This window comes from Pavona decussata, unplaced genomic scaffold (assembly GCF_977016875.1).
Source record: "Pavona decussata unplaced genomic scaffold, jaPavDecu1.1 SCAFFOLD_83, whole genome shotgun sequence".
Taxonomy (NCBI): Eukaryota; Metazoa; Cnidaria; class Anthozoa; order Scleractinia; family Agariciidae; genus Pavona; species Pavona decussata.
Genome location: NW_028145501.1, coordinates 1,242,479 through 1,270,440, shown reverse-complemented (window position 1 = coordinate 1,270,440; position 27,962 = coordinate 1,242,479). Strand labels below are relative to the sequence as shown.

Genomic DNA, 27,962 nt, shown 5'->3' with positions numbered 1-27,962 from the left:
TAGCTGTAGCTTATCCTGAAAAATTATTTTTAGTATTACTATTGTTTTATAGCTGTGTTTAATTTTTAGGTATTTACATGTAATAAGTTGACGGAGTTGATGAGATTTCCAGAAAAACGCGCTTGGTGTTTTATGGGAAAGAACATCCAGCCAATCAGAGGCAAGCACTGCCTGGCGCCAATCTTGAAAGTCACATGACACAACACTGTCCATTGATGCGCAGCCAAGATGGACGACGATGAAATACAAGTCATCGAGGTTACGGTAGGTTTTTACGTGTTCTTTCGTGTATTTTGCATCCAAATCGTCGTGAATCATGTTCATGTAGAGCTTTTGTATCTTTAGTTGTACTTTTAGCCTTAAATTTTTGCTTGCTACGAATGAACTTTCACAGAAGATAGCAATTGATTTCGCGGTTTCCTGTTGATCTAAATTGCGCGCGCGACAAATTTGCACATGTAGATTTACTTCTCCAGGTTATTTTGGCGTACTGACCTTGCAGAGTTTTATTTGTAAAATTGGGAGGATGTCTTCAAACGTTAAAAAAGAAACAATAAATCTTTCTCGTGAATCCCTTGCTTAATATATAGGCGCGAGTAGATATTACGAGAATCGAGCTGAGCGTGTGGGCGATTTCCCACTTTTCTCAAGTCTGTTCCCCTTTTCTTTCTAAAATAACTTAAAGGGGACGAAAGCAAACTTTTAAGTTGTCGTAGATAAATGGATAAGAACGTCTGTGGTGCTTTTTTGTGATAAGAACATCTAAAAGTTGTGTTTTTGTCCTCGCTGCTTGAGGTCTAGATCTTTGTACACATGGCTACCTTCACTTGACCCGGGAGGTTCCGGAAGGGACAACAAAGCTCCTTTATCAAACAGTTTACCGCCATATTTCTGATCTAGCGGCACGTATTAAGTTCTCTACCACTGTTGTTATTGTTGTTGTAATATGCTTCATTCTACAAAAACTTAGATTGACAAATGTAAATTAATAAAGTGGACCGAAGTGGCCCTGTGGCAACTCTCTTCTGTTCAAAACGAAAACAAACAATATAAGGAAACTGAACTGTTTGTTGCATATTCAGTGTGGCCAAGTCAGAAAATATAATAATTACATATTTTAGTAACAAACAAGCCATATTTTTTGTCTCTGACATTCAAAATTTGAGTCAGAGACATAACATTTTTGTTGAGAAAATAATTGTATCATTTATATTATTATTTTTTTATTATTACTATTATTGTTGTTGTTATTGTTATTATTATTATTATTGTTGTTGTTGTTGTTGTTGTTATTATTATTATTATCGTTATTATTATTATTATTATTATTATTATTATTATTATTATTATTATTTAACAAATAGATCCCAAGTTGCCGTGCGTCTGTTCAGTAATAGATCACAGATGACGTCAAAATGTGGTAAGAACAAAAAAAAAAAAATAAAATAATAATAATAATAATAATAATAATGGTTTATTAACAGATCCACTGTGGCACTGTGATCCAAGTGGCACACGAGTCGCAGGCGAGTGTGTCACTGATGTTGTTACCACATTTTGACGTCTTCTGTGATCTATTACTGAACAGACGCACCGCAACTTGGAATCTGTTTGTTTTATACAATGAACAGAAAGGAAACACGACAAACTTGCCTCGTAGTGCTTGACTGTTCGATTTGTGCCAGTTCAGGCATTTTCAAAGTCACCAACGCTACTTTCCGTGTCGGCTTCTTCTCTTCTTCTTTATCGTACTCGTAAACAGCTTCCTCTTATTTTCTTCCAAGGCCTTCGCTTGCTCAAAGCAGAATAATCTAGTAAATATTTCCAAAACTGTGAGCCTTTTCGTAGCGCTAACAGCTGTTTTGAAGATTTGTTCCAGTTTAGGCATTTTCAAATTGACAAGAACACTTTCGCCTTGGTTTTTTCTTTTTCTTGTTTGTAAACAGCTTCTGCTAAACTTTTCTCGATGCCTCCACTTGGTCAATTCGAATTAATCTCGCAAACATTTTCAAAACTGCGCGCCATGTTGTATAAAACAAAGAAAACAATTTTTCCTGTGACGTCATCCGTGTGTCTGTACTGTAATAGATCATGGGCAACGACCAATCACAGCGCGCGTAGTATTCAGCGCATTGTATAATATTATATAACTCGCGTTATCTGTGATTCGACTCTAAGAAATTTCCAACACTTTTTGTGAACAAAAAGTTAGCATTTAGTTGCAAATAACCAATTTGCTTTTCGGTATCATTTCACAGAAAAAGCTCAGTTTTACTTAGTAATCCGTTTCACAATTGTAAATAGGTTTTAATAGTTTTTTTTTTTATACTTTTATCTTGTAAACAAGCAATTTTCTTGAAACATGTAAATAAAGAGATTATTATTAAAAAAAGTTTTAAAAGAATATTATTTTTATTATTATTATTATTATTATTATTATTATTATTATTATTATTATTATTTAAGCCTGGTGAATAAATTATAGTTGAACCTAGTTTAATGGCCTTAGGTCCCACAAAGTTCCTGTACACTGTAGCTGAGTGGTAGAGCATCCGAACTAGTAATCGGCCATAGGTTTGACTCCTGTTGGGAGCATTGAGATTTTTTTCTGAGTATACCTGTGTCACTGACTAAAAAAACACATCTACATGTATCATGTCTTTTCTTGTCACTAAATAATACCTAGTTTGTCATGATGTGGCTTGTTACGCTAATTTGATTTGACTTGATTCTCGCGAATATTGAGTCGAGACTGTCAACTTATCTTTGAGCGGTACCATAGATATCACTTGCTAGAAGTACAATGAAGATAAAATTCAGCAGGGGTATTTTACAGAATACCAAAAAGCCAGGCCCCAGTTGTTCAAAGGCCGGATAACTTTATCCGCTGGATAAGGCACTATTCAGGGTCTAAAATATACTTCACGTTAAACGTTGTCCAAAGTTTTCGTACACTCCCTAACTTAACTGTGGTTATAGTGTACATATTGGCTTGTAGGAGAGGAAATACTGAAATCTTTGCGCAGATTGAAACTGTCGGATAGTGACTTATCCACTGGATAAAGTTATCCGGCCTTTGAACAACTGGGGCCAGATCCATAGAAGTCCTATAATGTCGGATGTCTGCCATAACAACAACTACATGTACATTGTAAAAGCTAACCATCTGTATAATCAGTGCTTAACTCTAAATAGTAAAGAAAAGTGCTCAGACCTAAATAATATCATTTGTTACTTAACCAGCAGGGGTATTTTGCAGATTGCTGAAGGCTGAACGTTGCATTTTACGCCACCCATAACAGTTTAGCATTAAGCAATGAACCAAGTTATTTAGGTCTTAGATGCTCTCCTCTATACTGGTTAGAGTTAAGCACCGATTATACAGAATGTCAGTTTTAAGTTGTTGTTATGGCAGCCATTGCATAACAGGACTTCTATGGATTCAGCGTTGTGCAAAATACCCTGCCGGATAAAATTATTGATACATGCATACCTTGGTGAACCCGTTCAATAGATGGGCACCTAAACTTTCTGTACAGCTGCTAATATTCATGACTTTCTGCTTGTTTTACATGAAGGTGCGCACTGGCTCACCAGTGAAAAAACGCAAAAGGAAAGAATCCCCACCACGAGAGGAAAGTTCAGATACCCCAAGCAATAATGATATAGTAAACAAAGCAGTTCAGCTAAAAAGAAGGGTATGTAAGTCTCTTATTGTTAATTTTTCATGTTTACAATGTTAACTCTGTTTGCATTCACATACATGTACATGTAGCAATGGAGTTAGTACTGTTATGAATACAGACTGTCTCCTTCACCCCTTGAAGGATCCCATTCTATCTAGGGGAAATAGAAAAGTAACAGGGTACTTGGTAGAAATTATCTTTGTAAAGGACACCTAATTAAATGATACTCGACTTTCATTCATAAGCATAGCTCAGATTTTGCTTTGTCCTATAAGGTGCCAATATTCTGACAAAGCACTGTAAACAATGGCAGATAAGTCACACTCCAAGTTTATAAACTCAAATTTTGGAAACATTTTTTGGCTTCTGTAATGATAAAGCTCAACTGACCCTCCATGAATGAGCTTAAGCAGAACTCTGTATGTACATGTAATTTTTTTTCATCCTGCTTTTGCCTATAATTTCTTATAATTTGACAAATTTAAACATTTGTGATGTCACACGGATTCTATTGTTGATCAGTTAAGCCTGGCTCATCAAATTTCACATATGCTGAATCTAAATTAATGTACAGTAAATGGGAAAAAGCAATTGTTTTGCTAATTTGTTTTAGGATGGGTACGTGAAAAGTTGTACATTTGTAACCAGCATCAGTTATTCAAATATTATTTTTTCATGTTCTTTGAAGCTTGCATTTTGTGAAAAAGAGCAAGAAGAGCTATCCAAGAGATTCAAAGAAATCAAGGACCAACTTACTGAGGAACAGTCTTGCCAACTGGATGTCAAACTTGAAAATTCAAACAAACATGAACCTGTTATCTGTGTTGGTGATAACAGTGATGATGATGTTATCTTTGTACTTCCTGAAGACTATTCTCCTTTGAAGAGAAGAAAACTTGATGATGCAGACAAAGCTGAGACGTTTGATAGCAATGCCGATCAACCCAAGAAAGATGTTGCTATTACTTATTTTAAACCAGCAACAAACTTGCCACATGCGAGGGAGAACTGTACAATTCATAAGTTTGTTCAGAGCAACGTAACTACGTCAACAGTTTCGTGTAATGAGAGTCACTGTGGACAGTGCTACTGTTATGTCTGTGATGCTCCCGTGAAGGAGGTAGGATATTCTGAACTGTGATGAAACCCCACCTTACAAACATTTATGGGGAACTTATAACAAGCAACGATGACGGTATTAAAAGTAGTTAAAATGTACTACTTAGTTGAAGGTGACTTTAACAATGCTTAATGACAGCACTGACCTTGGATGGCCAAACAGTCTGGTATGAACCCATATATATGTATACAGGAAGTCCTAGAATGCCTCCCCCCCCCCCCCCCTCTCAAAACATGTACATGTTGGTGCCTCTCTTAGATGTAACATTATTATGGAAAATACATCTCAATTCCTTGGAGTTAGTGCCCTTTCCTACCCCCCCCCCCCCCCCACCCACTTTTTTTATTTTGAGGAGTTCTGAGACATGAAACGGTTGTCCTGCTACAGCTTTGGACTTGTTTAGTATCCATCATGTTGTATTATACATGTACATGTACAATGTATACTTATTAATGTGAACACAGTGTTTTTGTTATCATGCAGGTTATGTACTGGTGTGTTTTTTGTCAGTTTCTTTGTTCAGTAATCTTTCTATTTTGTTTTTGTTTTCTTTCTAAGTGTGACTCATGGAAAACAGGCACTAATCCTCACTGTAATGGATATGCCAAGAACACATTCTGGGAAAAACTTCGCAAGATGGCCAAGAGAAAAACGGTATTGACACTGAGAGTTATTCTTTTCAGCTGACCTTTCTTGTTAACCCAATAGTGACCAGTGTCTTATTTCTCCTCACAATATCACTGCTTGATTAAACATTCAGATTATGAGAATAAAGGAAATGATCAACAAAGATAACAAGAGGTTTCCTGTTGCCTCGAGCAACTCTTACGTTTCTTTCATGCTTAGCAACCTCTGATGTTCATCCATAACTTAGAAGTGCACGTGTAAAGCCTTTTACTGGTTAATTAATTAACTTTTTTATTTAATAAAAAGAAAATTTATTATTATTAAAAAATATAAACTAAACTAAAATGAAAATTTTACTTCTTGAGTTCAGTATTATTTTTGGCAAAGTCTTGTCAAGTCTTGCATTTGAAATTGAAACAGGATGGTACACAATGTGCCTTGTCTTTCCGTACTGTATTGTAGATGGTAGCGGGGTGAAATTTCTACACTCTAATGTCATATCTTATGTTTTTCATTGTAGAGTGTTGTCCAAGACTCATTGCTAAAGTGCCTGCCTACTAATGAGCAAACTGAATCGCTGCAAGCAGCAGGTATTCAACACTGCATACATGTATACTTGCTTTTCAAAATGTTTATTCTCTTCTGATTGTTTTGTTGCCTAGTGGTAAGACCTCGACTTGAAACTTTTATTTTTCTAAGTGACACACTCATATTCTGTGAAATGATTTGTCCATGTCCATGTTTAGAAAATTCAGTTTAAATTGAACCAGTTATTACTTATAATTATTTTTCTTTAGGGTAAAGTTGTATGGTGTAACCACAGCTACATGAATAGTACAAGTGGGTTTTAATTATTGATATTCATTTAATGGCTCTTTCTAAAGCACACCCACATTCAAACATAATTATTCCAAACATATTCTCTTCAACTTTGATTGATTGATCTACTTACATGTATTTCTCAGCTGCAAAAGCTACAGAACTCCTAGAAACACTCAAAGATGAAATTGACAGCTTGGGAGCAAGCACCTCTCGCCCCTCAAGCCCCTGCTGTGACTGTGAATGCCATGGTTACGACAGTGACGACAGCTATGGTGGATATAGAGAAGAAGGATGTAGGTGGTGCTATGAAGAGCACGAGATTAGGAGCTGCCTTTTCGACTTGCCGTTTGGCCGCTATGGAGGAGGGTATGGAACACTTAACCAAGGCTGTTGCCTAAGAAAAAATTTCAAGGAGCCCACAAAGCGAAAAGCCAGGAAGTTAAGAGCCCAACATGTAAAGTGTTAGGTGCTGCTGCAAAAAGTTTAGACGCCTAGAGCATTTTCTTGGGCGCCCCAGGCTACTGGTCTCCTTTTAGGCAGCAGCCTAATTTACACTCTATTAACTACGAGTCATGTACTACATGAATAAATTGTTATTACTGCTGACACCCTGGTAATATTATTTAGTTAGTCTCTACAAGAAGGGAAAAAAACTTATGTTATTATTGTTATGAAAAATAATTAGTTCTTTTTGCAGTCTTGTTTTATGTCCAGTAGGGTCGTGTCCAACGTATGGACATGAGGCACTATTGGGAAGATTGGGCGGGGGGGGGGGGGGGTTGGGGGGGAGATTTTCCTATAATGGACTATACAGGGAGATTCCACCCAAAAAGGGTCCCTTTTTCAGTCTGGAGGTATAAAATTATATGTAGGGATTTCATGAGTTGAAGTACAGTGTATAGAAGAGGTTTACAGTGTACATGTAGGTATTCAAAAGGCCTTTTCAAAATAATACTTTCCTGAATAGACCCAACAGAGAGAGATGTAGTTTTTCTACAGTACTGGTACCATTACCATTTTGTATGGAGGTACATTGTGTAATTATAAAAGGACTACAGTGTACCTTTTCTTTCAAAAATGAAGATGGTAAGGGTTCACCTGCTGGCCCATCCAGGAGACACTTTCAATGGAAGACAATGATAAAATACAAAATAAAATTTAATATTATTAGGTTTCTGTGAGTCAGTAAGCAGATCAGGTTGCATAATTTACACTGTAGTGTACATATAAAAGTTCTCAACAAGAACTACCCATCTTTTACAGAGATCAAATGAAAAATTAATGAGGCCTGTCTGTTTTGTTACAAATCATTGCCAATTCTGTTTGTATTTTCTGTTAGGTGGGCCTTCAGTCTAAGTTCCAATGTATCCAATACAGTATCTAAAGCCACTGATTATCTGAAAAATGATCAGCCTGCTCAAGCTGCCGTAGTTCTTGATGCTTTGACAGTGTTGCTTTTAGCTGCTGACAATGACAGGTACAATAAACTGAAATCTGTTTCATTGCATCTGTTAATAACATGCAACCTCTAGAATTCAAAACCAGACTATATTTGTACAGGTACAATACCACTCAAAAGTAAGTTGCGAGTCACTTTTCTAGCGAGATGTGACTCTCCCTTGAGCAAGAGACGAAAATCATGTCTCATTAGAGTCATGCATTGATGCTGAAATTTTATAAACAAACCAATTTGTACAGTACATGTACGATACTGCTCAACAGTAAGTTATTAGTCACGTCTTCTTTTGCGCAAGACGCAACTCTTGTCTCGAGAGATGAGAATTGGGCCTTGCGAGAGTCAAAGATGCAAAAATTTCAAAATAAAATTATATTAGTGCATGTACATGAAAACCTAATGCACCTGTTATCAACCATCCCGTGAGGAGGGACCATGGGCCAAGGACGGGACTTTGTAAAGTTCCCTCTCAATATTGCTTATATCTCCCCATCTTGGAAGGGAAGATAGAAGGTTCAGAAATTGTCCCTCCTAGAGAGTCATTATAGAAAGAATTGTAAACTTAAAAGTCAGGCCCTGAGGTAAGCAAAAGTACAATGCCTCATGTTTATCACATCAGATCATTGAGCCCAGGAATCTTCATGTACAGTGGTCTGGTTTCCCTTTTATTTACAATGACTACAACATGGTTTCTTGTTTTAGAAAGGCCCCTTTTTACCTTGTAGGGTAAGACATGGGAAAACAAACCTCCCTCGTTTCCCCTCCTTTCTAGGCAAATTATTAATCAAAATAATGTCCTTACAAGGCCCCGTATAATTTACATACCATTTACAGTTCGGAGGTAAACTTTCCCTCTATTACAGTATGTTTAACCACATTAATTCACATTGTGCATATACTTGTTTTTTTTGTTGTTGTTTTTTTCTTTTTTCAGGAACAGATGGTCTTTTGGTCAATTAAATGCAGCTCTTAAAAGGTACAGTAGGTTTAATTACTTTCCCTCTTTGAACATTTACATGTAATTTTCAGCCCTCTGGTTCAGTGGAAGACCAGACAGAAGAGTTAATTTGATGAACCAAACTACAGCTTAAAATACTTACAGTTTCTCCATACTTACATTGTCTGTCAATAATTGTAGCTTGCGTAAAGCGTGGATTGAGGTGTTGATGCATCCTGATCTACCTTCAAATTTGGAAGTTAAAGTCAGAGGACGGTTGAAGAATGCTATTGATGGGGCTTTAATCTGTTCACCTGAGAGCACAGGCTTGAAAATGTAAGTTGGTTTTACACAGGGTCATTGCTTACAAGGCCCCTGTCATTTTCTTCCTTTTTTTCAGTACCATTAATTATATTTTTATGTAATGAGTCACATTATTAAATTAAAGTTGGTACCTGTACAGATCCACTGCAACTCAACCATGAGCCCACAAGTCATGTCCAGGTACCCTTCACACTGACCTACAGCCTGTACATGTAATAAGTAGAAGGTAAAAAGTTTGTTCCTCCAAGACACCTTACAAAATGAAAATATGACATTAAAATACCGCAATCCACATACCACCTAGCCTCTTCCAGGCGTTCAGTTAGTTGGGGCGCAGCGCGAAAAAATAAAGAAAAAGCGCGTGAAAGGACCTTCACGCACTTTTTTTTATTTTTTGCGCGCCTTTTTCCGCGCTATGCCCCAACTAACTGAACGCCCGGAAGAGGCTACATACCACCATTTTAGACTAAGGGCACTGATATATATTGAGTCTCACTGCGACTTACAAAAACTGTATGAGTGCTGGCAACTAAAGGTTGTTGATCACATGCTTCTTCTCCCTCATACATAATGTAGTGTTACACTGTAAATTAAGTTTCAGTTGGCCTCATGTAAAGGTGTTTTAAAATTGACTTTGAAAATTCTTGAACTCCACAGGTAAGCTGATTTCATTAATTTGATCAATAGTGTTTGTTTTGAGTGCGTGAATCTGCCAAAATAGTTGATAGTTTGTAAAAAAAAAGGCGTTTGAATCTGTATAAAAATAATAAAATAATTATTATTAATTTTGTAATGTATATTGAATAGAGTTACTGTATCTGCACTTGTTAGTAATAAATAAATAAACATACTTTTCTTCTAGGATTCTTGAAATGAAGAAATGGAATGATGAATCACTTGTGAAATGCTTAGCAGGTAAATTAGGAGATGATTTCATCACAGAGGATGAGGAAGTAGCTGAAGCTCGACTGGCCTTCTTGGAAAAGAGCAAGAGGTACAAAACTATTTTCCTTTTTTTTTATTTCATTCTTTAGAAATACAACAAAATTACATCACAGAATAATAAATACATAATAACATACAGAGAGTAGCTACGTGTACACTGTACAGCTGTAAAACAGCGACACAATTGCTGTTGTTAGCAACATAATTATGTGCGTACAAAAATAATGAGTGCAGTCTTCCTTTCTTCTGTTCTGAAGGAGGTGAGGGGGTGTGGGTGGGAAGAAGATACTTCTCTGTTGCTTTTGGTCTGTGCCTTTGGAATTGCACTTTGACCACTGGAAAAATGTTACCGATAAGTGTTACATTTGTATTTGAAGGGTGACTGCATTGCAACTGCAGGTGTTTGGCTGGGCATCAGGCAAATTGACCGCTTGTGAACACAGCTACGCCTAATAGTTTTTAATACAGGTCTCAGCCAACTTTTTCAATAAAAGACCATAGCCAAGTACCGGTAAGCTATCCTGCGCATGCCCAGGTGCAGTAACCTCTTGCCCAACTGTTCAGCATCTTAATTAATGAAACCCCTGTAACAGCCTGGGTGATTCTACATTATTTTTTTTAACTTCTTCAAATCAGCTCAGTCTGGCTTTCAGACTGGTGATGTTAGAATCTTGGTTCCACATTCAATTTTTTGAGCTGAAAGTTAACATTTCCAACCTTATGACACTGGACCTGAACAATTCAGCTTGATCCGAGTTGATTTTGTTGCTGATTCTCTCCTTGTGATACCCTCCAGAAAAATAATATTGTTCAAGTGTCTAACAAGTGTGTCATCTTAACCTTTTTTTATAATCAGGTTCTCAGATGCCTTGTATTACATGCTTGGATGCAAAGTGACCCAGAAGAACAGAAACTTTCCCATATTAAATTCAACAACTCTACAGCAATTAACAAACATCAGCAACTACAGACATAAGTTTATTCTCTTGCTGGCCAAAACAGGAAAAATTGACCAAGCAATGAATGTGATCACTGTGCCAGGCGCAGTCGGTTTGGACAAGGATGTTCTCACCAATACCACTCCCAAAGGTCAGTTGAAATGAGAGAATAGGAAATTTGCTTGTCATAAACTTTAAATGAGTCTGTGTAAATATTGCAGTATTATTATAGTAGGCCTGTGCACCGTCAAACAGGAACTTAGATTTAAAAAAAGATAATAATAAATTTATAATGTTAAGTCTCTAATGTTTCTTTGCATTAGTTATACTTTCCCCAATACACTGTAGCCCAATTTTGATATATTAAAGATCAGCCTGAAACAATATGCATCACTGGAAGGCTCCAGGGAATAAACCCATATAAACTCTACAAGTTATTCCCCAGAGCCTCACAGTAATAACTTGTAATTTTTTCAGGCTGAATTTTAATATTATCGTAATTGGGCTATTAGCACTACAGTGTTTCAATGGAGACACATTGACACTATTAAAAGTAAAAGAAATATTGATTATTATTAATTTTTTTTTACCTTGAGAATGCATGTCTATTTACCTCCTGAATGTTAGGGTGTTAGGAATCATGCTGTGCTTTCTTTCAGAGGTTGGAATCAATGTAAACTATTCGCAATGTGCGCTGGCAAGCATGTCATATTCTGACATGACGGTGCTCCTGACTGCCATCGTAAACAATGGCAGCTCTGTTGAGGCAGAAAAGCTTCCTTCACCACAAATTATTCCAGAGACAAAGCTGAAGAAGGTGCTGGCAGTGATACTAACTGGAGCTCAAATCAATTCAAGTCTCCGCACTGATACAGCGTTGGAGTGGTACATCAACACATTTTGCGAATCGTCATTGTCTAATAACCTTTCCAAAGATGTTAGACAGGTTAGTATAGCAGGGAAATTTTTGGCTTGCATTGTATGTAAAATTAACTGTGGCATATTAAAACATCTGACAAGTCATTGTATGGATCTGAAAAATAATAATCAACACTTTTCCTTTGAAAATCTGTTATGGCACTATGCGCCTCATTGGCTATCTATCAATTCCATATCCAACGTGCGCTTGGGGAATATTTGTTAGATGTCACATGGTTTAAAACCTTCACCTGATGAGTTCCCCTGTGTTTTTGGCGACTACATGTACAGATATCAAATTTGGATCATCAGTCAGGGTTACAGGCACCTCGCTAACTACATGTACAATCAGGCATTTTTTTTTTTGTTCTCTATATCAAGTCCTCCCCTCCATAAACGTATATACCAACCTTCCAGTATACTGAGTGTTTTATTGTTGTGCTCAATGTGATTGTGTGCAAATGTCATTTGTGTTTGAGGAAATGATTGTAGAATTATGCAAATGCTGTTGATTTGTTAAAAATAAGAAATGAATTATTTATACTGTGCTTATTTTGTCCTTATTCTTACACCTATAAACTAATTTAACACAGTAATACTTTATTTTGCAGCAATTTATAAAGGGGGCAGAGCAACTTTTGGACAAAGCAAAGAACAAGCTTCTTGCTCCAAGTGACATCACTCCTCCATTTAAAGGTCCATTTAAGGTACAGTATTCATTTAAATAAACAAACGATAAATTTATATTGTGCATAATTCTATGACGAGATGATCAAAATGTGACCTCTCACGCGAAAACGTACACTAACGGCTTTCCGTTCAACGGGTGAAACGCACGGCTGTCGAACGGGTAAGAAACGGCCCACGAAGCCGTTTGAAACGGATAAAACCGAACGGCTGAACGGCTGATAATTTATTCCAAACAGATTGGTATGACGGCTGAACTGCTAGCGAAAAATTACGAACGGATGGTAATCACGTCTGAACGGCTACAAAAAATTTCGAACGGTAGACGTGAACGGCTGAACGGCAGGAGTAAAATTTCAAACGGATGGTCCTGAACGGCTCGTCAAGAGTTTCGAACGGATGGTTATCATGGCTGAACGGCTAAAAAAATTGCGAATGGTAGACCTGAATGGCTGAACAGAAGGAGTAAAAATTTAATATTATTTCGAACGGATGGTCCTGAACAGCTAAACGGCTCGAGTAAAATTTCGAACGGATGATCATGCACGGGAGAAGGGATTGTCATGACCGGCTGCGAATGGAACTAACGGATAACCATTAACTGTAGAATGGCTCATGTTTTAGCAATAATTATGTATATTGTTTCAAACGGATTGTTAATGACTGGCTGCGAACAAAACAGACCAAAGATTAATGCTTATTACTTTTGCTACGCAAACCGCTCGCTAAATGCTCACCTTTACAGCGAAAAATGCCCTTTAAAATACCGCCAAATGCAAAGATTACTCGTCAACGCATCGCCCGACGGTCGTGGTTGATTGCCGAAAACATGCCACCCAGTCCATTGTTTACTAAAATTAAAATACATACTCTTTTAATACTGCTATTCAAGTTTTTTTTCCTTCTACTTCTGGCAGCGTCACTTGTTATCACAATGCTAACCCACACTGACTTTTTTAGACTTTCAAACAGCTTTTAAAATCAAAGAAACTGCAAGGATACATTGTTGTTGCTCATTCAAGCATAACTCTGAGATGCTTGGCGAAAACTGGCCAAAATTTGCATAGAGTTCTAAACAGCCATGAAAGGAAACGCAACATGATTAAAACAGCCAATCCGTATCAATCACTTGGACATGTGGGTGCCTTGTCGTGACAACTACACTGTAAACTCGCGTGCCACTCGTATTCGCAACTATCAAACTCTAAGGAAAGACCATGGCCATGACGGGTCATTAAACGAGTTGAATCGCCACTTCCATCAATTGTTTCTTAGTAGTTTACCTGGGATCAGAGGAACACGTTTTCGACTCAACGATTGCAGCAAGGGAGTGAAGCAGTTGTTTACACAAGACAGTATTGTCGCGTCGCTCTGTGAGATGTTTTTTAGTGGGTTCTGAATTTCGCGCTTGGTTCGAGATCAATGTCACGTTACGGCAAGAAAGTAACGAAGCAGGGCTAGAGCAAGATTTCGCAAACTACCATTTTGTGTCTTCGTTTCGCAAACGACCGGCCACAAGGCATTGCATAAAGCCATTTAAACAGCCAAGGCGTTTGAATGAACGGTGCAACTAACTGAAGTTTTGAACGGGTGGATTTTTCTGAACGGGTGCCACAGCCGTTTGAACGGACAGACAATTTTTCTGAACGGATGGCGCAAACCGTTCGAACGGATGGACGATTTCTGTTAACGGATGACCAAACCGCTCGAACGGATGCAAATTTTTCTGAACAGGTACACTAGCTTTTCGAACAGTTGGGCAATTTTTGTAAATGGATGACACAGCCGTTCGAACGGCTTGACTTCCGTTTTGAACGGATCGCCCAAGCCGTTCGAACGGATGCAAATTCTTTCTGAACGGATGAGAAACGGCTTGCGAACGGTTATCCGTTCGAAAACGGCAAGCCGTTAGTGTACGTTTTCGCGTGAGAGGTCACAAATATGTGCTAAACACAGTATGGGGACACTCTCCAAATCGAATTGGAATTTGGTAATGTTGGTTTGTGAGGGGAGGGAAAACCGGAGGACCCAAGGAAAACCTCTTGAAGCAAGGACTAGAGCCAACAATAAACTCAACCCACTTTTGATGCCAAATCCAGGAATCAAATCGGAGCCACATTGTTGAGAGGCCAGTGCTCTCACCCCTGCGCCATCCCTGCTCCCCTGTCTGGGTAGTGGAAGATTTAATCTAAATTGAAGATGATTATTTTGTGTTCAATGTGTTTCTGTCTTTGTGTGTTTCCCTCTCTCAGGTGTTTGTAGTAGAATTATTGGTTGCCCTTGCTGTCCGTGTTTATGCATTGACAAGTTATTATCAGTTATACTCAATAACAAACACTATGGGAGTTTTCAAGAAAAAGGTATGTGAATTATTTACCACTTACATGTAAAAGACGTCCTTGTTTGAAAAGTCCAAAAATGTGTCCCACTGTATGGTAGTACATGTTCAATATGGTACATGTAGTTCTTGTCAATCAACTGCACCTGGTCCAAGTTTGGTTTGAACTAACTGTGGCAGATCACGTTGCCAGGCTAGCTGTGTACATCAGATTACAATGTTATTTACACCCATAAAAGAAATTAAATAATGTTATTCAATTTTGCACAGGGTTTGCCCTGGGCATGTGTCTCCGTGGTCCTCTCCTCTACAATCACAGAGAAGATCAGTCCTCAGATACTGGGTTTTGTGTTGGACAATGTGATTAAGCCACTTGGAAGCAGCTGCATTCCGTTTAAAGTGTACGAGAGGTCAGTACAACAATCACTCTGCGTGTACCATTGAAGGCTAGGATTATTTTTTTTTTTTTTTTTTTTTAAGGAAGAGGGTAATTGATGGGTAAAAGTAATGAATTAAAATTAATTTGCATGAAACATTTCATACCTCAAGGCTTTGCCATTATTTGTTCTGATAATGATATTATTAGGTAAGGCAAAGTTAATACCATTGCAATTTTTTTTTTTTAGCTGGATAAAAAAGCTGCCTGATATGTATGGCATTGAGAAAAATTACGAAATTGCACAGTTTATTCTGAAAGAAGAAAAGAGAAAACCAGGTATGTAGTAATTGGGCAATGGAAGTTATGAAGCTGAAATAAGTACAGTGGAACCCCGCCTTAACACCACCTCATTATTACATGTACAAAGACCACTTTTTTGTGCCCTGAACAAATTGAAAGTCCAGTCATTTCCTTAGTTTTACAACCTCGTTAATCCAACCACCCCGTTAATACAACCACATTTCCATGGCCTGAAGGTGGTCAAATGGATGGCGTTCCACTATAGATGGTATCCTGAGGCCAGATAAGTAACCCTATTGCTTGACGATAAAGATCTATTGTCACAAAAACCCTCTACCAGCCGCTGAAAGATTCACCTTAACTTAGGAAAATTTCGTGATTCAGTTGCCATGCCATTCAGTATCTTTAGACCAGTCTGTTAATACCATCAGCATGGGTAACATGTAACAGGTGAAAAGCATTTTCGCTAATGATTAAAACACTTTTTCCAGATTTGTGACCAAATTTGTCCTCTTACTTTCCTCTAAACTGGCACCCATGGCCTTTGATTTTGACATGTTAGTGGGTACTTGGGCCCCATCATCATTATCCTCCTCGTCATCATCATCATCATCACCATCATAACCATCATTATCATCATCATCATCACCACCATCATCATCATCAACCTACAGTGTACTTATACATGTAGTGCACTTATGCTTAAGTTCAAGGCGTTTTAAAATGCCAGGCTTAAAAGAACCTAAAAAAATTAATGATTAAAACATTAAATAGTGGTCTAACTAGTGAATGCTGTAAACACTACTGTCAGTTAAAACCTAACTTAAAAGTAAGATAATCATCATTGCTGCTATCGTTATCATCATCATCATCAGTTAGTTACATGACGTCCAAACACATGCAGCTTGCTGCATTAACTTTTCTCATGTTTCTCGTCCTCAATTCATTCTCAGTCAAAATACAGGGTAAACAAGTAAGAAACAGGCTTTCAGCACCTGCCATCACCAACTGACATGCTAATCCTATTTGTTTTTCTCAGGCGCCAATCAGGACACCAATGATGCTATGGTACTGGTCAAGAAAATCGTTGAAACAATTGAAAGTATGTTGCACAGGGGCACTAACTGGAACAAGGAAAAACTTACTGCAGTTCTCAAGAAAATGAAGAAAGATGTGAGTTGTTTTTTGTGTTGGTGGTCTAATACCAAATTTGGCAGCATCAAAATGTTCTGTGAAAGGGCTGCTTAGTAGCCTGTAGTAATTTTCTTTCTTCCATTAGGATTTCATCCTGTTCAGTCTTTTCTTTAGAGCCCAGGGTGCAAAGTTGCACATACATTGTACATTGTACACTCAAGAGCTTCAGTAAGGGCCCACCACTATTCCCAGTCTTTAGCCTGCCTCTTTGCTCTTTCTAACGAAAGGCCCCCTTTTTTAGTTCTTTCTCCACTGTCCTTTGCTAGGCCATCTTGGGTCTGCCTCTTTCACCCTTTCCTTGGCGGATCCATCTTACTGCAATTCTTGACGGAGAGTCTGCTTCCATTAAGAGGACATGTCTCAACCATCCTGATCGCCTCTTTTAAACAGCAACATGGTGGCTCTAGATGACAGGAATGTTTGATGAATCTGATTCCCACTGACAAAGGGCTAACACTCGAAACATCAGTACTCAAATTGATTACCTTATCAACTCTGTTGATACCAGGATGCCAAGATTTAGTGGTTGCTTTTGGATGTGATCGCTTATGAGAGTAGAACCAAAGGGGTCCTTTCCAGGAACAGGCCTGATACAGAACGTCTCCGAAGAGAATTTATTTCATGCATTTTCCTGCATGTACACTGTAGTTACATTACGAGCAGTGCATTTAGTTTCCACTCCCCACCAACGCAGCACCACAGTTTCTTTCGAAACTAACCCCATTTATCTAGATTATAGGAGATTGACAGATCATTGTTGCCAATCCTGTTAACCCAGACGATCCCGTTGATACATCTAAGGCAGGCATTCACTCACAAAGAGGCAAATAGTTACATGTTTGTGCTGGATATGGCTTTCATTGTTGTCTTTGTATTCTAGTTTCCTTCTGGCCATAAGGACCTGCAAGGGAAGATAATGGGCTTGTCATTCAAGTGTGATCCCAGTTATACCAACTTTGAAAATGTCAGGAACACTTGCACGTAAGTAGTGTCAAACTGAAAGCAGTTTCTTTCTTCCTGCTCAGTCAAACAAGAAGAACATGTAAGCTAGGTGTGACCATTGAGGTCATTTGGACTATTGTAATGGCATAGACCTTTCTCCAAAATGGTGGCCAAAAACTCAAAATTAATAAGTTAGAATTAAAAACGTATACCACCACTAGAAAGAGCACTTTTACTTTAGTAACCATGCAAAGTTTCCGCATATTACATGTAGGTGTAAAAAGGTGTGAAAAGTAGCTGAGAAAAGGTAAGTTGAAAAATGAAAAATTTACAGACGTTTGTATGACTGGGGGTACAGTATGACGTATACCCCCAGTCATAAAAACGTCTGTAAATTTGTCAAATTTCATCTTACATTTCCTAAGCTGATATAACACCTAATATGCTGAAACTTTGCAAGGTTACTACAGTAAAGGAGCTATTTCCAGTGCTGGTATCAGTTTTTCATTCAGTTCAATTTTAACTCATTCAAATCTGTTGCCGCCATTTTGGAGAAGGGTCTGTTGGGATACTTAAAATGCTATTGCTATTGCGTTAGTGTTGCAATTCTTGTTTCACTCAAACTCTGTTACGTATACCTGTACAAAGCGACTACAGTGTAGTTGTCGATCCCCTCTTTGAGTGCAGATAAGGTCCTGGAAACAAGCTTCTATCAAACAAACAGAGACAAAGCTGTCTTTAAGTTTTAATTCTCCTCTTTTCATCTCAATGAACAACACTAACAAGCAGGGAACAAAGGATTGTATTTTTCAAGCCCAGAAAATAATTCAGCTGTACCAGGACTGCAGGGCAGATGTTTCATGTTTTGTGATATTGTTACTTGACTATCTGAGTTGACAGAGGGTCAGTTACTAGTTAGTACCAATTCGTTAATCTGTCGATCCATGTTGTCTTGCTTACAGACAAGAAAGCTGGCCGCAGTTAAGAGAAACAATGATTAACTTTCTTAAGAAACATCGCACGTAAGTACAATCATCACTTCACTGGTTAGATCCTTTTCAGCTTCATTATTTAATTTTCATGGAAAGAGTGTAAAATTAATGAAGATTGTTGTGCCATGCTATTGTACCTGTAGGTACTACCTACTTACAGTAGAGGTAGAACTGGCAGTTAGTTTGTTCAGAACACCTTTTGGAGTCTGATGCCATGGGGTTGTGTTATCCGTAGGGTAATGTGATGTTCCCAAATACATTACCGTATTTACACGATTAAACGCCTCACCCAATCAGAAGAATGCGGCGGCGTTTGTTCGAAAAAACAACAACAACAACAAGTACGGTACAACTCGGTAATCATCCTTGGAAATTTTATTTTCCTGTATAGCAATGTTTCTAAGTTTGAAGTGACCATGCTTTGCAGCTCTTCCATCAAGCTCTCTCTTCAGACAATCACATGTACGATTCTATCTCAGCAAAAAAAAGCGAGACATTGGAACTTTAAAGTGTCGACCAGTCCCCACATACTTCACTTTAAAAAAGAATTTAAAACGTTGTTGTTGTTGTTGTTGTTTAGTTGTTGTTCTTGCTCGTTTAGTAAATCGTAAAATGATTTGCTAAACTCGCAAACTCACAAGAAACTTATCAAAGTAAAATCCTGGTCTTTAACGGACTTTTGTTAGTTTTTACGTTTGACCGTGGTCAAGTGTTACTAACTCCTCACATATCCTTGATTGCTTCACAACGACAAGGGGAGCAGGAATGGCGCGTTGGTGAGAGTGCTCATCTCCCACCAGTGTGGCCCGGGTTCGATTCCCGGGCGGACTGTCATATTTTCTATTCATTAATGACAGCCTAGATGGCCTCTCTTATAAGCCTGGTGGTTCCTTGAGGTCTCCTCGCCATTACACTGACTTGTAATTTGAATGTTTTCTTCTTTTACTGAGGCAAATAAATAATGATGATATGTGGGTTAAGTTTGTTGTTGGTTCTCGTCCTTGCTCCAAGAGGTTTATCTCCGGGTACTCCAGTTCTCCTTTCTCACCAAAAACCAAGATTTCCAAATTCCAATTCGATCTGGAATCTGAGGGCCACAGGTTTGTCAGTCGTAACAGTCTGTTAAGTTTCGCTCTCGCTAAACAAAGTTGTTGATGTTATTTGGGGTGACATGCCCAACGCTGAGCCACAGTTATATCCCCCGTCATTATTATTACTGTCGTTAGAGTACAACAGTGCTTTATTTCTTAAATTCCTTGTTTTTTTCTCCATACTACACAGCTCCCACACTGCATGTTGTATTGATGTTTTTGGCCAGTGCTTCATGTTTAACGAGATCAAGCAGACTCTTGCTGCATGCTGTTACGTCAATTCTTATCCCACTATCTGCGACAAGGTACTACTCTCTTGTTTTGTAAACACTATGCTTGGAAAAAAAAAACATCAACAAGTTTTGATACCCTTGAACTCCTTTTTTCTCTGTTAAAGTGTATATGACTGTGTTTGTCCTAGTCTGGGTTTGTAGAAAATGCACCCATCCTTCTTCATAGCGATAGTGAATTGGTTGTTCTCACTGTAATAGCTTTCAGCTACTGCTGTGAGATGTAATGGTTTTCTTGGGATTAGTTCCTTTTATTCCTTTATTTTTTAAATGTCAAGATGTGGGTCATTTGGACAAAAACAAACAAACAAACCAATGGTATTGGTATATTCCAGATAAAACAGACTCTCACCAAACTAAAGAAGGATGACGCTGGTCGATTGGCCGATGCCTGTGCAGATTGGCTTGGCAAAACTTTATGCAACGGAGCTTTCCAAAAGTGGCGTAGCGGCTACAAATATGTAAGTTCATGTCGGTAAACATAGAGCAGTTTTCAATTGGGTGTCGAAAGTAACTTCGCGTTTTCAGGTTCCACTCGTTTTCGATCATTTTATTGTGTACAGGTGAAAACAACACAAAAGCGCTGTTGTGGATGAAAAATATTTCGCTGCGTGTTTGGCGAGATGTAAACAAAAGCTTTTGAAAATAGAGCCTAAGAGTCGAACAGATAGCAGATTCCATTCCAAACTCTAAGTTTAGTTTAGTTTAGTTTATTTATTTTGCCACACCACAAATATAATGAAAACAAAAAAAAAATAGAAAAATAGATTTAACAATGGCGAGGAGACCTAAAGGAAACTATGAAGCTTATATTAATTAGGTCTCAGTTATTGTTTTACAAGATGAAATCAAAAAAGAAGATGAGAACATGACGACGGATACAATTACGATTTCATACAATTACAATGTCAAACGGAAGGATACAATACGAAAAGAAAAGCTGCAAAAAAAGTTAATACTTAAACACATTTGTATGAAAACTACTAATAATTATTACAGAAAAACGCTGTAAGTGCTTTCTTAAAGGAGACAGAGGAGGACGAGTTGACGATTTCGGTACACAAGAAGTTGTAAAATTTAGGTCCTTGGTAAAAAACGGAAAATTGTTTGATGTTAGTTCGACAAAGAGGCAAACGAGTTTCTTGTATGATACAAAGTTAATTTTGCATACTAAGGTATTGATGTAGGCAATCATTTGCTTATGCTGTTTTCTTGTTCTGTTTTTTACTTTTTAGATTCCTGACGCGATGCTGTCCTGTCTCAAGGCAGTAGCTGATGTCCAAGTACAAACGTTTAATAACATTCTGTTAGCTGCCATACGTAATACAGTCAACGTAAGTCTATTGTGGAAATCATGACTATCAGCCCTCAAGATCAAAACTGAGCCAACATCTTCTTTGTACAAAAAAAAAGGTTCATTTTCATCATTTAGTGACTCAGGCATACTCCGAAAATGGAAGTTCTCCCAACAGGAGTCGAACCTATGACCTTCTGTTTACTAGTGTGGATATTCTACCATTAAGCTTTAAGGCTGGTTTTCATATAATCGCTACGATCGCTATGATCGCTGCAAAATGCGACCAGCGATCATGTGAGAATCGCTCTGTTCGGCGATCATAGCGATCTTAATGATCGTAGCGATCACGATCGCTGACATAGAAAAATTTCTATCTCGACGATCGTAGCGATTGGTGTTGCGCGATCGTAGCGATCATAGAGATCAAAACGACCATATGAGAATTGGTTTCTGCGATCGTAGCAATCGTGGCGACTAGAAATATCCCATAAGTCATTACAACATTGGACTTTGTATCCCATAATTCAACACAAAAATATAACTTCAGAAACATGTTAGCGATCGTAGCGATCATATGAGAATTAAAGCAATCGTTACGATCGTTATCATTGCTGGGATCGCTGGTCGCATTTTGCAGCGATCATAGCGATCGTAACGATCGTAGATTCACATGTAAGTAGTCAATTGTCAATAATTGGAAGGCATACCAGAAAACGGTTGAGATCCAACAGTTCGACATTTACCAGATGTAACTGGTGCATTTTGGTCGAGTTTGTTTGTTTCTCTTATTTTAAGGTGCCCCTTGTTGCCCAGCGCATTGTATTTTGAGCTGTCACCTGGAATTTTCACCTTGCAAATATGGAATGAATTTTATACAACTTTTTGCGTTACCATTATCTCAAATCAATTCTTTTTCAGATATTTGACAACAAGACTGTCCAAGTGAGAAACCGAAGTGACCTTGAACGCTGGCTGCAGGACATTAAGGTATTTTAAATGAACATGATAAATTTCTAACTTTAGGGGTTTCAACTGAGTGCCGTAAAACCTTAGGAACTAGTCTGACAAATCGAATTGTGTGATCTCTCCCTTCGTGGTGAATGTGAAAGGTGAATGTTCTGCAGTCAGTCTGTGGTTGTGTAGCTTGGTCGGGGGCGTCTCAAATCACGTGCGCAACAGATACAAACAGCACAATGAACCAATCAGAGTTCGGAGCAAATACATGTGCAACACGTGCAACCGATTGGTTTTACTTTCATTGGTTAAGAAAGTGGCATGACTTTTGCTAACCAATCACCAAGCGCAGTAATATAAGACCAAAAAACGTAAGTTAGTTTCGACGCGCAAAAAATTGTATTTATTGCTAGTGGCTCTTTTTAATATGCCACTGAGCTAAGGAAACAACCGTCACTATTCTTTTAGAGCATATGGTCCACATAGATGCATTTTCTAAAGCTTGTGTTTTGTAAGTCCTTATTTCCATCAAACACAGAACAAACGGTTCTTTGACTATGCAACAATTATGAAAACGCAATCTTTCGACCCGTACAGATGAACGTATTTGTGTATTTTCTCTATTTGAACTATGGCTCGTTTTCAAAGTGTGAGGCCACAAAATACACGCCATTTTGTCGCCATACAAATGCACAAACATTTTGTCCATTTGAAGTATGGCTTGTTCTCAAACAGTGAGGCCACAAAATACACGCTTTTAGACGAGTATTTCGTGGTCTCACTGTTCGAGAACGAGCCATAGTTCAAATGAAGAAAATTAGTCCATCCTTATGGGTCAAAAGATGGCTATTTCGAGTCGTGAGATGTCGACAGTATTGGACAACCCCCCAGAGATGGTTTCAGACGTTTGCATTTTCGATAAACAAAACTGAGCCAAGAAAAGTTTGTGGACTGGAGGGTTATTGTTTGTGTATTTTTACGATCCAGAGTGGTTATTTTTCCGTGGGATTTTCGAGACTCTATTCTTCGATCGAACTCCCGCCATCTTGGTTTGGTTTGAGGCGAGCACAACCTGGGGAGAGTGTCTAAACTACTGAGGGGAGAGGGAGAAGGGAGGCGGTGTTCCTCCTCCCTGACTCAATGTAGCCTGACTAGCCCACCTCGGTAGTTAAGACACTTTCCCCAGGTTGCGCTCGCCTTTACAAACCAAGATAATGGGAGTTCCATCGAAGCGTAGTCTCGAAAATCCCACGGAAAAATAGGGGACTGTGAACAGTGTAGGTTGAACATTCAGTCTGTGATGTCAGGATTTTCCCTCCACAGGAACTGTACAGGAGTAAGAATCAGATGAGAGAATGGAGCTGGGCCTTCCATGAAATTACAACAGGACGGCTGAGACGAAAGCCTGCAGTTATCAGGTCTGAACAACTTATGCCTTAAGGGGAAGTAGCACGCGAATTTGATGTCATTTCAAAACCCAAAATGTTTGTCTGTCAACAAAAACAAAAGAAAAAATAACTCTATTTTTGTTGTGGTTAGTGCACTGTATAGTGCTCTACCCACTATGTCGTCAGGCATGTAAGAGTGAGTGAGTGGGTGAGTGTGTGACTGTCCGTAAACAAACAGGTCGGCAGCGCGTGCACAGCACTACCCACATGTACTCAATGCGTATCTATTTTAATAAATTATCACCCAGTGCATCAAACTGTCGTTTAGTGCCTCTGGCCAGGGACAGAGTATAGGCTAACGTTTTTCAAGTTCTAGCATTTTTGTTTCCAAAATGCGCTGAACAGAGCTCGAGTTGTTCCTTTCAAGAGTTGAGTCGATTTCTTTCCACACTTTGTTCTAGAATTATTTTGTAGCTAAGTGAAGGTCTTGTTTTACCATTTTTGACAAAAGAGGTCCAAAATCCCATGACACTTCCCTTTAAGGTGGCCGAACACAGTTTTCTAGTATACAGTTGTTTGTAAACATTATTTGAAAACTACGTACTTCTGAGAACCCGAAATTAGCATGGTGCAAGATTAACAAAGAAAGAATAAATTTTGATACCTCTTGTTGAGCAAGGTGCCGTTGCCATAGCAACACAGCAAGCTATTAACCGTCCACAAATAATGGGTTTCCTTAATTTTTAGAAAATGCACTCGTTAGATTTTTTCCATTTTTTGTACCCAGAAAAACTCACAAAAAACTGACATAGTGATGCTGCTTTCATGTTATTTTAACAGAGAGATCTCCTGTAAATGTTGGTTTTGCACTTTAATGTTTTTTGAAGTAACCCTCTGTTAGATTTTGTTTTTGGTTCGTAGGCAAGTTACGCTTTTAGAAAACTACTGTTTTGCCAAATTTCACGAAATTCTAACGAGCGGTTCCTTAGAAAACAGTTCATTTCCATTAAAACAATCAGTCGCAATTTTTTGCTCAAATGCGCATGCGTGGCTTTTAATTTGGTTTTCTCAGCAAAGATGAAAAGCGTACAAGAAGGCTTAGGTCATTGCGAACTCACTTTCTTTGTTCGGCGATAAATGAAGAAGGATTCACAAACGAGAAAATGAGTTATTTTAAGGGCAAAACTTACCTTTGTGATCCATTTGGTATAAAATTGAGGGATCGATAGTATTTGCTCACCACAATCCTAGCGCGCGCTTAATAGCATCACTAACAGAATCTGTAAAGCGCGCGCAAACTGTGTTCGGCCACCTTAAGTGTTTTTATACCAGCCCATAACTTATGGGCCATAAGCGCAGCTTAACAGAAACCAGATAGGCCAACTTTCAATCAACATGTTGAACATCTTGAGCAAGGAATCAACCAAGGTTGTTCATGGTTCACATACATATGTTGTGGCTCAAATTTACCCTTGGTTTCAATTTTATTTTCCATTGTTTTTAGGTATGGTAATGTGTGATAATGAGTTTGAAACAACAGAAAATGAAATTTAAACCAATGATAAAATTGAACCACAACACACATACATGCATAAACTGGTCATAGCCCTTTGTAGGTATATACAGCTGTGACAGGTTTCTTCTACATAACCTACAAGTTAATGCTGTATCTGCATATATATTGGTGATCACTGTCCTTGAGACTCGCCACAAAATATGACCCTCGTGACAAAGTGATTCAGTTCCGTGGACCGACAATTGTCGCATCTTGTCAGTTGGACTTCTTGTCTAGAAAAACAAGGCGAGACTATCCACTTATCTTTAGTGATCAGCATCACACTTCTCCTTTTACAGTGCAACGAACACAATCGGGCCCACCCAACATTGATCAGCCAATCACAGGTCACATTTACAACAAAGAGGACTGGCTTTGGTAGCTTGTAAACCAATCAAAAACGAGAACATTTCTTTAAATTTCAGTGTCGTTTTCTCGGTGGCTCCAGTTGAGTTCGTTACACTTTAATATCAACCTTATTCAACCCTTGTGGTCATGACAATCAAGGATATGATCACCCAAGGTGAATATTCTTTGTTTTGCATCACAGGCAACTGACGAACAGCACTGGACTGTTGAAAGGGAACATCCCTTATAACCAGCTGGTTAAAATGCAAGCTGCGAGTAACACTGCAACCAACAGCTCTAGCGCTAAGGCTACAGCACCAAAATATGCTGTGAATGCGAGTACATCAACAGCAACCAACACCACCATAGCTAAACCTGCTTCGTGGACTGCAACATCCAAACCAGCTATGAGGGCGACTGCATCAACACCAACTAACACCACAAGTACTAAACCTGCTCAAGGGACTGCAGTATCAAAGCAGGCTGTCAACATGGCTGCGTCCACATCAAGTAATATTTCTACTGGTTATAAACCTGCTCAAGGGACTGCAGTATCAAAGCAAGCTGTCACCATGGCCGCGTCCACATCAACTAATATTTCTACTGCTAAACCTGCTCAAGGGACTACAGTATCAAAACGAGCTGTCAACATGGCCACGTCCACACCAACTAACATTTCTACTGCTAAACCTGCTCAAAAAGCTGTGCGCACGATTACATCCACACCAACCAATGCCGCTGGTTCAAAACCTACTCAAGGGTCGTCAGCAAAGGGTGCTGTCAATACGGTGCCAACCACACCCACCAACGCCCCCACAGCAAAACCAGCTCAGGGGATGACAGTACCAAAACAAGTTGCGTCCACACCAAGGAACGCCTCTAGAACAAGCACTTCTCAAGGAACTCATGGAACTCCACGTTCTGCAAGTGCTGGTGTAGCCGCAAAACAACCTGCTAACGTCATTGTGTCTACCCCAAGCAATACCCAAAGTGCTAAACCTTCCCGCGGCCCCTCAGTTACAGTTAACGCTTCCGGGATTGGGATGCAGAGGCCAGCCGTTCTTACACAGCCAGCAAATGTCAACAAAACTGTACTAGTACCAAACAGCATTGCACTAAATCAGCAATTAGCCCAAATCATGGCAAGTACCAACAGGCTTCTAGCGATCAGAGTAGCTCCAGGCACTGCTAACACCCCAGCCGCAACGCCTCCTTCAGGTACGTTTGTGGCAATAGCACCTAGCCCTTCTACAACATCGTCAGTGGCTCGTACATCATCAAACGTGCAAACAACAGTTTCAGCTGCTGTTTCTACTTCGTCAACAGTGGTCAGCTCAACGCGTTCGACGGGTTCACTGGCATAATGCTGAAGATCTTTTTTTACACATTTTAAACATACCTACTCGTGTAGACTCTTTCCTTTTGTTAAACCGATCATATGGTTTGCTCCGTATTGTCAGGTGAATTGCTTAATAGCGCACGTGCCGTAACTAATTGAGTAGCAAATCATAGTACTGTTAAACTAAAGAGAACTTTAAAATACTGTTCGTTATTTGCATCTTACTTTTCACAGCATGTTTACAACTACAGCAGTTACAAATGAGAGGCAAAACAAAACGGAAATAAAAACTTTTATGGTCAGATTTCCTTTGTATAAAAGAGGTACTATGTTTTTGTTGCGTTTACAACAGAGTTGACGATTTATTTGTTAATACCCAAGAGGTTAAATTTAAGAGAGTAGTGAAAGTTGCGAATTTTTTTCCCACAGTGAAAATCAAATAAGAAATGGGACCTTTATGCAGCTAGTAACGGTGTGTTAAGAGTTTGTGGAACGATCAAGCGCGTATCCCCAAAGATTTGAAATTCAATATTTTTATAACCCGGAATTAAGAACATTGGTTATACATTCGTAATGAGGTTGGACGCTTAAAGAAAAAATCATTTCAATTGTCAAGTGTCGTATTTACGAACAGTTTTAAGTTGGCGTTTATTCTGGGCTCAGGAAATATTTGTTTTCAATTGACACGGAATATTTACTTGGGAATAAAGATAAGTACGTAATTATGTACTCAAATACAGTTATTGTTAAACCTTCAGCGTTGCAGTTCTGTTCAACTTAATAAATGGCTGTTCCTCTACAGATAAGTTGTTGTGTTAACCTCCAATCTTGACACTTTCACAATTATATTGACGACCTCATAGTCTATTCAACGCGCGTAAATCGGTGCGGCTAATCCTCTTTTTAACGGAGAAATTCACTTACGAATAATGAAACAATAGAAATTGGTTAATGAGTTAAAAGGGACTTCTTCCATTTTTGAGATTCGGATCACTTTTGCTCATTTACAAATTTCTTTTTCAATATTCATAGGCAATTTTCTCCACTTCTACAAGAGCTCCAATCATGAAACTTTCATAGTATACTCACGCACCG

The 27,962-nt window shown here is 38.6% G+C and overlaps 1 protein-coding gene across 1 annotated transcript; it reads left to right on the top strand.

The window, feature by feature from the left end:
* The first annotated feature begins 158 nt into the window (after nt 1-158).
* LOC146475757 (uncharacterized) lies at nt 159-27,673 on the top strand. Its single transcript, XM_085115454.1, has 25 exons — nt 159-264; nt 3,579-3,698; nt 4,375-4,806; nt 5,365-5,460; nt 5,954-6,023; nt 6,399-6,621; nt 7,595-7,732; nt 8,646-8,687; nt 8,850-8,984; nt 9,835-9,966; nt 10,774-11,006; nt 11,515-11,801; nt 12,385-12,480; nt 14,713-14,820; nt 15,069-15,208; nt 15,425-15,513; nt 16,517-16,650; nt 17,552-17,652; nt 18,576-18,635; nt 19,887-20,001; nt 20,322-20,447; nt 21,222-21,320; nt 22,202-22,270; nt 23,561-23,655; nt 25,731-27,673. Exons 1-25 carry the CDS (start codon nt 229-231, stop codon nt 26,890-26,892), a joined length of 4,338 nt encoding a protein of 1,445 aa, XP_084971580.1. The 5' UTR covers nt 159-228; the 3' UTR covers nt 26,893-27,673.
* The last annotated feature ends 289 nt before the right edge of the window (nt 27,674-27,962 follow it).

What these genes read in the sequence shown, in the direction of transcription:
- LOC146475757 (XM_085115454.1), top strand. Translation starts at nt 229, where the DNA reads ATGGACGACGATGAAATACAAGTCATCGAGGTTACG. An exon ending in GTGATGCTCCCGTGAAGGAG is followed by an intron (nt 4,807 to 5,364) that starts GTAGGATATTCT and finishes TTTCTTTCTAAG; the next exon opens with TGTGACTCATGGAAAACAGG. An exon ending in CATTTAAAGGTCCATTTAAG is followed by an intron (nt 12,481 to 14,712) that starts GTACAGTATTCA and finishes TCCCTCTCTCAG; the next exon opens with GTGTTTGTAGTAGAATTATT.